The 10,681-nt window shown below is 46.1% G+C and overlaps 2 protein-coding genes and 1 long non-coding RNA gene across 3 annotated transcripts; 2 read left to right on the forward strand and 1 right to left on the reverse strand.

Annotated features, from left to right (window-relative positions):
* Nucleotides 1-314: 314 nt before the first annotated feature.
* Nucleotides 315-2,623, forward strand: LOC100272255 (ribosomal protein13). Its single transcript, NM_001374568.1, has 5 exons — nucleotides 315-452; nucleotides 549-621; nucleotides 729-867; nucleotides 1,106-1,292; nucleotides 2,147-2,623. Exons 1-5 carry the CDS (start codon nucleotides 430-432, stop codon nucleotides 2,178-2,180), a joined length of 456 nt encoding a protein of 151 aa, NP_001361497.1. The 5' UTR covers nucleotides 315-429; the 3' UTR covers nucleotides 2,181-2,623.
* Nucleotides 2,624-5,758: 3,135 nt separating this feature from the next.
* Nucleotides 5,759-7,155, reverse strand: LOC103653128 (uncharacterized). Its single transcript, XM_008680090.2, has one exon. The coding sequence runs from the start codon at nucleotides 7,071-7,073 to the stop codon at nucleotides 5,940-5,942; it is 1,134 nt and encodes a 377-aa protein (XP_008678312.1). The 5' UTR covers nucleotides 7,074-7,155; the 3' UTR covers nucleotides 5,759-5,939.
* A 622-nt stretch (nucleotides 7,156-7,777) lies between these two features.
* On the forward strand, nucleotides 7,778-8,749 carry LOC118476896 (uncharacterized). The gene is made up of 2 exons (XR_004857718.1): nucleotides 7,778-8,093; nucleotides 8,217-8,749. It is a non-coding gene; the product is annotated as an uncharacterized lncRNA (long non-coding RNA).
* Nucleotides 8,750-10,681: the final 1,932 nt, after the last annotated feature.

The raw sequence follows: 10,681 nt of genomic DNA on the forward strand, positions 1-10,681 counted from the left end.
TCATTAATTATTAGCCAATTTACTTATTCAAATAACTGCTATTGTATATTATTTTTTTATAAAATAAAGAATAAATTAAATTTTGGGTGTATGTGAGTCATCATGGGTTAACCCCGTAAAACTTTAGGTCGATGCGGTGCAACCACGGGTCAAAATCTTCACCCGTGCACCGGTCGGGTTTCGGATCTATAAGTAAAATTGCTATCTCACGGTCACGGCCTAGAAGGGTAGAAGCGGTTTTTGCCATGATATCTGTCAATAATAGTATTCATAAGGGTCGAGATGAAAATCTCTCAGATAAGTTGAATAGTATCGAAAACCCTAATCCGTCTCCCTCCTATCGCACTCGCGTCTCTTTCCTATTCGCGCCGCCGCCGCTGCTGCAAGCGCCAGCTCGCCGTCGTCCGAATAGTACACTCTAACGCCGCCATGGGGCGTATGCACAGCCGCGGGTAACCCTCCTGTCCTCTTCCTCGTAGCACTGGTGGTATTGCTTCTAGTGTGGTGAATCTGTGTGCTGATGGCGGCTGCGTGGCTCCGTGACGCAGGAAGGGTATCTCGTCGTCGGCGCTGCCGTACAAGAGGACGCCTCCTACCTGGCTGAAGACCGCCGCCTCCGACGTGAGAGCCTTCTCCTCTCCTTCGACTCCATTCCATTCGGCCGTCGTCTGGTTCGTTATTGTTGGGAATGCGGATTTGGTTCGTTGACGTGTGTTGTCGCCTGGTAGGTGGAGGAGATGATCACAAAGGCAGCGAAGAAGGGACAGATGCCGTCGCAGATCGGCGTCCTGCTCCGTGACCAGCACGGTATCCCCCTTGTCAAGAGTGTCACCGGCAGCAAAATCCTCCGCATCCTCAAGGCCCATGGTGAGAATTACATTTACATCCCTATCGCTCGATTCACATGTTGCCAGTGGCGGAGCCTGATGTACATGGAGTGTGAGGCTAGCAAATCTAAAGCTTCATCAGGAAAATATACCAAGATACTGAAGCATCCTTTATAGAATTGCAAAACTAGGAGGGGCCATGGCCCTAATGAAGCTCCACCTCGGCTTGTTGGCATTTTGTGATTTGTACTGTATTCATGTTTCATGTGCTCGTGTAGGGCTGGCACCCGAAATCCCGGAGGACCTGTACTTCCTCATCAAGAAGGCGGTGGCGATAAGGAAGCACCTTGAGAGGAACAGGAAGGACAAAGACTCTAAATTCAGGCTCATTCTTGTCGAGAGCAGGATCCACCGCCTTGCCCGCTACTACAAGCGCACAAAGAAGCTTCCACCCACGTGGAAGTAGTAAGTCACTCAAACCCATGCATTGTAGTTTGTTCTTGTTTGTACTAGCATGACTACTGAAGTAAGTGGCATTAGCTTGGTTAACTTGTTAATTGTTGATCTGCTGTGTCTGGTGATCTCTACAGAGGAGATGTGTAGTATTGTAGTAATTTTTTAATGTCAGTGTATTGTTGATTGTATTCAGATGCTACTGATTGTTTGCTACCTAATCATGTAATCACTACAATTCCGTGTGTGAAGCTTGATATTATAAGGCTGGTTAAAATTATAGATGATTTGAGCCATGGTCTTTTGGTGCTGGAAGTAATTGTGAAGCTGCTAGAATTAGGTAGTGTTTGATAAAGAACACTCTTATATGAAATGCATCTGTGAGCTATATTTTGCACGGTATTGTTCCATATAGCTAGCTGTAGTATGTCCATCTTGGTGCAATTTCATAGAGTGCATAAGATGTATCCCCAGCTCCATGAGTTTGTGGACTTGCTATGTTGATGATGTTTCGGTATGCCCATATTCCATTTTGGACTAAAAGTAGAGGCTTCAATCACTTAGTTTCGCCTGCATACTCCATATCCGATGCACAGCTGGAATATGGAGGCTTGCCATGCAGGGTATTACTAGTGTGCAGTGTGTTTGTTGCCTTTGGCACGCAATAGCAATGTTATGAAAATCTGGCCCGTGTGACCAAATGAGCTGCCATCAGCATTAAGTTGTATTAATACACTGCATGGGTTAATCCCTGCATAGTTCTTGACTTCTTGTGTTATGTTGTGTGCGCCTGCGTTTCTGTCAAGTGGCTTGCTATTTTGATGCTTTTACTTGTAATGTAGCTGACAACTCTTGCTCTACTGCAGCGAGTCAACCACTGCAAGCACTCTGGTGGCCTAAGCGAGGAGCTCAGCGTACGGCGCTTGAAGCCGAGGGCATTGTTGGAAATCATTTTTATGTACCGTTTTAAGAGTTTGGAGTGAACTAGAGATGGTGAATGTCCCTCCTCTGGAGGATGCCATGGACCCTTTTTGTTTACATAGAACTGCCCTGCTGTTAAACTTTTGCTACTTGGCGAAGGCAGTTGATTGCTTGCCTCCATTAACACCTGCTATGCGAGAAGCTTTTAGCCTTGGGCTGTCGGGCAGAGGGACTCCTAAATGTATGATGTCAAAAGCGCACCCCTAGATCTGTCAGTTGCTTCGTATACATGTACGTGGCTGTGTAGCTTGTGCCTGCAGCAGTGTTCGTGTGACATCATCCAGGGCAGGACCTTTCCGTTGGACACCCCTGACATGATCAACAGTATTTAAAAGCCATGTTGCGGCCTATGAGCCTGTTTATTTCGGTTTCTGTCCGGATTCTTGATGTCAGAATCAGTTACTGGTAGCCAAACGTTTTGCTTCTCAGCCTATTTATCTAAGAACACTTCATGTGCTGAGTCGTTTCAGAGGAAGGAATTCGTCGATTCCGCTTCCTAAAATCATATGAACTCTTTCATCTTCCTCCACACGAAGGCCTGTGATGTCTAGATTCTTGTGACAGCTAGATTATTCAAGAATTCAGATTTTTAGAAAAGCACTTCAGAAAAAAGATATACCAAACATGCCCTTTGTCATAACAATACCCACTCCATGCACTGACAAAGTAGATGGGAGGAGGTAGGAGTGAGAGCAGCCGGAAGCAAGGAGCGAAGTGGAGCAGAGCTGGCGGAGAGTGCTGCCAAACACATCCGATATGTTCTATGACATTCTCATTGCATCATAAATAAGATTTTTTTATCATAATCTTTGTTGTGTGACGACTTGATGACGAAAATATCATCGTCACATAAGGTATGTGTTAAAGGAATTTTTGTCACGAAAGAGAAAAAATGTTAAAATGTAGTGACGAAAAATGTATTGATCATAAAATCTATGACACTCTTAATCGTCATAAACAAGGCCCAAATCATCATAGAGTATAGCATTATATCATTGTCACGTGGTAGTTTTGTGACGAATATGTTCGTCATAAATAAGATGGCATGGTAGCTAGTGTGGCAAAAAAATTATACTTGCATGGACGTTGTTTTTCTATATTGAATTGATGGGCTTTTTTATGACGTAGGAAAGAAACATGATGAGAATTTTGTTTCAACGCACATTTGTCAATGGTATAGTTGCATGCAATTTAATTGTGTTTTTCTATATGGGATATTATTGGGGGGGGGGGGGGGGGGTTCATGACGTAAAAAACATGATGACATTGCCAGAAAAGATAAAAGGATAAGAAAAATTGATTTGATTATGTTTTGGTATGAGACAGGAAAAAGAAAACGATTATATTTTTCTATATTGAATCTATCTTGCATATGGGTATGGTTTCACTTTTAGGTGCCTGACCGTAGAGGAGAATGTATGATTTCGGAGCACCCTTTTACTAATATGATTTCAAACATGCCAATGCAGGACCAATTGTATCTTTACTGGATTCAAGCAATATTAGCATATTAATACATTGACTCATAACAAATTTTATTGTGAACATCCATTCAACAATATTTTAGAAGTAATAATCTCAACCATACATTCAGGTCATCCATACATGATACATCCAACTCAGCCATCCATATACGAACAGTGCCAAAAACCGGAGCAAATTACATTTTTTATTGAATCAATATACTAAGTAATAGTAGCAGCAAGCTATATTAAATAAAATGCAATGAGCTAAGGCTAACACGGAGGTACATTAATCCAGTATGACTGTGTGTGCATGATCTCCAGATCTTCGTGGTCGTGAACCTGACCAACCTCCATAGTCTGCTTCTGGACATCATAGATGCATAGATCCCTATGACCAGCTACTAAGTGGACCAGAAAGTAGAGGGTGCTCCCTCTTGGGTTATTGGTGCATGCATAGCACCAAGTTGCCATGTTGGTGCCCGTCAAGAGGAAAACCCTGTCCCCAACATCATCCACCAGGTGCCAGGCCACAAGTTCCTCGTCACCACAAGTTTTCTCCATCTTGAAGATACGAGCTGAGCTAATGTTGGTAGGATCGAAATCCATGTATAAGTAGCAGATAGCCAAAAGCTCGTCCATGGACTCTACCAAGTGGATGGAGGCAGCACAAATGCCCTCGGGAATGAGGTCGAACTCTGCATGATACCGTCGCCACTTTTGGTGTTCAATTACGTGCATGATAACGTGTAGAAAGCTAGAATGTAAAGTGAAAAGTAGAGAATGGAAAAAGTGTCATTTCTATTGATCTTTGTACATATTTATACACGGGAAGGGGTGCAACGAATGAGTATCTAATCCTAGGAGACAATTGTACGACGCATCCATACCAATGGACACACCATTTGGTTACATGTAAGTGCCTAATCTATGTATAAGCTCTGTGGAAGATGAACACTTGAAGTTGGTGTCCTAGTGTTAAAAATGGTGTGGTGTGAAAAGAAGTGTCAAATTCTATTGCGATTCTTCGTCTGGCATGTGCTTTGATAAGATATTGTACATGTCTCTTCAAAGAAATGGAGCGTGAAGCGTTTATTGAAGGTAGAACAGGAAATACTGGTAGCACTACAACATGAAGAGAATGTGCAGTAGGAGAAGACTAGTGGCAACCTACTGGAGGAGGACAAGAATCAACCAACATGAGTGGATCGCTAGGAGGCATATCGAGGTTGTTTCAGGTTTAAACTTATCTGCCGCTTTTCTCTATTTTAATGTTGTCGACGACTGGACTGTGACGCCGCAGAGCATTAGTTGATGTAATAGGATAGCATTTCTGTTTAAACCTCCTCTTCTTTTGCCGTTCTAAAACTCTCTTGTACTTCCTTTTTGTGGAATGGAAATCGGATGACCTCGCGAGGAAAAATATATCTTAGCAATATACAGTATGTGAACTTCTAAGCATCGAGAATTTTGTTTCAACTCACACTTGGAAAAGTTATACTTGCATGGACTTTGTGTTTTCTATATTGAATATGATGGGCTTTTTTATGACATAGGAAAAAAACATGATGAGAATTTTATTTCAAGGCACATTTATGAATGGTATAGTTGCGTGTAATTTGATTGTGTTTTTCTATATGGGATATGATGGGGGGTTCATGACGTAAAAAAACATGGTGACATTGACAGGAACGATAAAAAGATAAGAAAAAATATATTTGATTATGTTTTGGTATGAGATACAGAAAAGAAAAGGATTGTATTTTTCTATATTGAATCTTTCTTGGGTATGGGTATGGATTCACTTTTAGGTGCCTGACCGAACCTTAGTTGCTCGTTCTAGAGGAGAATGCATGATTTCAGAGCACCCTTTTACTAATCTGATTTGAAACACGCCAATTCCAGGACGAATTGTATCTTTATTGGATTCAAGCGGTATTAGACATATTAATACATTGAATCATAAGAAAATTTTATTGTGAACATCCATTCAACAATATTTTAGAAGTAATAATGTCAACCATATATTCGGGTCATCCATACATCCAACTCAGCCATCCATACACGAACAGTGCTAAAAATCGGAGCAAATTACATTTTTATTGAATCAAATATACTAAGTAGTAGCAGCAAGGTATACTAAATAAAAAGGTACTATGTAATAGTAGGAGCAAGCTATAGTAATTAAAATAAAATATAATCTAATGGGCTAATACTAACATGGAGGTACATTAATCCAGTATGGCATTGTGCGCACGATCTCCATATCTTCATAATCATGAACCTGGACAACCTCCATAGTCTGCTTCTGGACATCATAGATGCATAGATCCCTGTGACCAGATACTAAGTGGGCCAGAAAGTAGAAGGTGTTCCCTCTAAGATTATTGGTGCTTGCATAGCACCAAGTTGCCATGTTGGTGCCTGTCAATAGGAAAGCCCTGTCCCCAACATCATCCACCGGGCGCCAGGCCACAAGTTCCTCGTCCTCGTCGTCGTAGGTTTTCTCCATCTTGAAGATACGAGCTGAGCTAATATTGGTGGGATCGAAATCCACGTAGTAGTAGCAGATAGCCAAAAGCTCGCCCATGGACTCTACCAAGTGGATGCAAGCAGCGCAAATGCCCTCGGGAACGAGGTCGAACTCTGCACAGACATCAAACTCATCGAACACTGCGGTGGGAGGATGGCCAGGATCAGACGGGAAGTCCAAGTCGACGACGCCCATCTTGTGCTGATCTGATTCCGTGAAGCGAAAGTACAGCTTCCCTCCGAGCGCGGCGACGTCATGGATGACGTTCTTGGTGGGCGTAGTGGGGGTGCGGAACTCCTCGGGGAAGAAGTAGTCACCAATGTCGTAGGCGTGCTGCCCCCACCTCCTCCGATCAGCCTCTCCATTGACACGGCAGAACCACATGAGAGGGTCGGTGACGTCGAGGAGAACGACGGCGCAGTCCGGGTGGGCGACGGAGCTGTGGGTGAGGAGGCACTTACAGGTGACGGGGATGTCGTGTATGGGTGGCAGGGTGATGGTCTCCCCGGTGAGCGGATGCCACATAGAGGCCTCCGACTCTTGTCCAAGGATGACCAGCCATCCTTGAGGCGTGGTGAAGCAGAAGTTGCCCTCCATCATCATGGGAGGCCTATTGTCGTGCGTGTAGACGATGCTCCGCTCAGGCAGGCTATACATGAGCATCTTGAAGGCGGTAGGAGCAGAGTCGTCTGCTGGATCAACAGCGGCAGCATCCTCGTACTCGTAGACGAGCAAGGGAACAGAGGCGAGGACCTGCGGCGGTGGCTGGATGCTAGCCCTGCCGCTGTGGCCGTCGTTCATCAACATGATGCACATGATGGTGGTAGGTGGTCACCAGCTAGATCAGATTGGGTCGTCGAATCGAATAATAAGCACTATCAACTCGCCGTCTCGCCCTGCTAATCGATCTCTAATCTTGAGACGCAGAGGTGCTGTGCCTGTGCTACGAGATGAGATGAGATAGCACGGGATGAGATGAGAGGCTATCTGGCTCGCTTATATATAATATAATATAATCATGAGCCTGGGCGATGAGATGAGAGGCTATCTGGCTCCTCCGCTCGAATCGGAGCCAGGTAGCTGGTTCGCCCAAACAACCGCGCGAAACTACCATCCAACAAATTAGGAGCGGTTTGTTTGTAATTAACCACCTAATAAAATAACAACTCTGAAATCAAAGCCTGGGCGTTATCGTCCTGGAGCTGCTGACGGGCATGGACCTGTCTGCCGCAGTGGGTCGCGTCCATCGTGAACGAGGAGTGTTCGAGCTGGAGCTCAAGCTCGCGCTGGACCGAGCGAGGAAGGTGGTGGCGCAGCGCATGCGCCGGCGGCTTCGGCTTTCGTATAGCCAAATATTTGCCGGCCCAGGGCCAGATTGACGTGGATCCGTGGGCCCATTACGGATGTAGACAAAAGGAGCAGGGAAGCCCAAACCTGAGACCGACGTACCGTGAGACGGTGACGGGCCCACGTGTCTGTATGCTACGTCATCCTAGCAAGCGAAACAGGAACGACAACAAGATAGATACTTCTTCCCCCTAACCGCGCAAAGACGAAAATGGCGACGGGGGTTCCTCTTCCCCGACCAGAGCAAGAGTCAGAGTCAGAGCCAGAGCCAGCGCCAGAGCCAGAGTCAGGGCGTGCCATGTTTCTGTGCCACAGAGAGCAAAGACGAAGGCGGCGGCGTTCCTCATCTCCTCCCGGATCAGAGACAGCGCGTGCCATGCCTGCGCCTTAGATCTCATGATTGGCATGCGCACCAGACTTCTCATAGATCTACGGTCTCCTTGGGCGTTCTGGAGCTGAAAGGTGGCACCTTCCGCCGAGATACGGTGGGTGAGTCTCTTCTCTGTCATGACACGAAATCCCCATGTTCAATCCTGTTAGTTGTGTGCCCCAGGTTTGTGTAGACTACTTTAAGTTGGTATGTCAACTCATTTTTTCAGTCTATCAAACCAGGTCTACGTGTATTCAGGTACTTGACAGCAGTCATCCTCCTTTGGAAGCTGAATAACGAAGTAGATCTATTCTTATGAAATATAATTGAGGATGGAGTCTGTTGAGGCGAAGGCGAAGACGCTACCCTTCACGCGAAGCCTTCGTCGTTTCGCTGCACCAACGAAGGCGAGATGGTCGGCGCAGTTGCCCTTTGTCATCTCCATCGCAAGACGAAGGCCAGATTCAGACTCCGACGTAGTCTGTTAGTCCCGCGTCCTCGTCTCGCCCGGAGGCCCACGCGGAATTTGGCCCACTGTAAGTCTGTAACGGGCCCCGCGTGGACAAGCATATTACGGGCCTCATCTGTAATAGCTTTTCTGTAATAACGGTCTGTAACCTCCTTTTATGAGAATATTATAGGGATAGTCCGGGTATCCGAGGGCATAAACATCCTTGTCTTGGGACGTTGGACACTCGGGTACCTATAAATACCCCCGTACAGTGCCCTTGAGAGGCCAGATTAACAGAGCAATTACCATCCCACATTAAACTTTGCTTGCACTCTTTCCACTTCCCCGTTGGATCTACTTGCCCAGGAGAGCAAGTTCCTACATTTGGCGCACATCGTTCGTGCTACGAACAAACTACCCGCGATGGCACCCAAGAGAGCTAGTTCGAAGGCAGCCCCATCCGTCGCCGAAGCAGCGAAGGCAGCGCTGCTAGCCGAGAAAAAAGGCAAGGCCCTCGCAGACAACACCCCCAAGAAGCCTGCGAAGACGAAGTTCTCAACAAGAGACAGCGCCACGAACAACCCACTCTCGAATGCACCCTACGCACCTGTAGCTCCGGAGAACCACAAGCACCACCCCCAGGCTTCGCTCCACCAGAGGGCGAAGACGCAACAGAGGACAGCGAAGTCATCGGCGTCTCAGCTGAAGAACAGCTACAACTATGGGCCCTGCGCATCAAGAACCGCAACCTCCAAAAACAGAAAGACATCCTCGAGGCCAAGCGCCAACGTGTCACCGCGCAAGCCAAGGTGCGCCAGATGATACGAGACGAGGAGCAGAGAGCCCGGGAACTCGAGCAAGAGATTGCGCTCATGCAGAGCGAAGGCCAGCACGATCTGCAGCACGGCCCGCCCTCCAATAGCGCGTGCGAGCCGGAGACTTATTCATACCCCAGCGCGGGCCCTTCATCCCGCACGCCGTAGCTTTCCAAGGCATCAACTACCTTGATAAGCGAAGCCCCCTGGCTCTGCAACTCCAAGTGTCACCGTGGCCCGCCAACTTCAGGGCAGGGACCTACCCAAGTACAACGGCTGCACCGACCCAGCACAATATATCATGAGCTACCAAATCGTCGTCGCATCATCCAGAGGGGACAACGCCACAATGGCCAAGTCTTTCATCATCGCCCTCGAGGGTCCGGCCTTGACCTGGTACACCAGGTTGCCCCCATTGTCCATCGACTCCTGGAAAGGACTCCGGGACAAGTTTCTGCTCAACTTCCAAGGATACCGACCCGACACCGATGCTTTGGCCGAGCTATCACTCTGCAAACAGCAAGAGAAGGAAACCCTACGGGAGTACTACCGCAAGTTCCTGACTCTCAAGTCACAATTGCCTTCGGTCGACGACCACATCGCCATACACTACGCCATCAGTGGCCTTCAGGCTGGCGTCCTATACAGTCACTGCATCAGGGACCCACTAAAAAATCTCCAAGAGCTCTATCAGCCGTTCGAGAAATACGCTAGATCCGAAGAGCTCCATCAGCGCAAGATCGAGTCTCAGAGGAAGCCCAAGGACCCTCCGCATTATTAAAGGAAAGTTTTACATGTATTTATAGTTCCGTCCTAGCCGCCGAGCAGACCGTGGGCTGGACGCTCGGACTCCGCGTGGGCCAACGCACGGAAGGACTCCACGCTACGCTCGGACTCCGCGACTCCGCGTGGGCACCTGCAAAAAAAACTCAGTAAATTGAAGGCGATTGGAATAATCAAACCCAAGATCTTACCAAGAGCAGTCTCAGTCTTTAACCACTACGATACAAGGGCGGTTTTGAGATATCATTAAGAAATATTGTATATATGTGCAAAACGCATAGAAAGAGAAATATCCATGACATTAACCACTTCTTATTAGGTTACTTATACCGTACAAATAGACGATATTATAAATATGAATATATTGTTAATGAGAAAATAAAAAAATATCCATATTTCAAACGTATAGTTTTATTTGGAGTCACTTTAAGCAAAATTTACTATTTACTACGTTTTTTTCACAATATGTCTTATCAGAAATATCATAAGAAAACGATATTATGTTTACAAGTTTCTAGTATACTCACTAACATCTAAGGCAGTTTGAATAGTCTAGATGACTCTAATAATATCTTTATTTGAGATGGTTTCATACATATAAGTGTCTAATATACTAACCAAAATATAAGACAATTCTTGTAAACTTAATGCCTCAAAA

This window comes from Zea mays, chromosome 4, assembly GCF_902167145.1.
Source record: "Zea mays cultivar B73 chromosome 4, Zm-B73-REFERENCE-NAM-5.0, whole genome shotgun sequence".
Lineage (NCBI taxonomy): Eukaryota > Viridiplantae > Streptophyta > Magnoliopsida > Poales > Poaceae > Zea > Zea mays.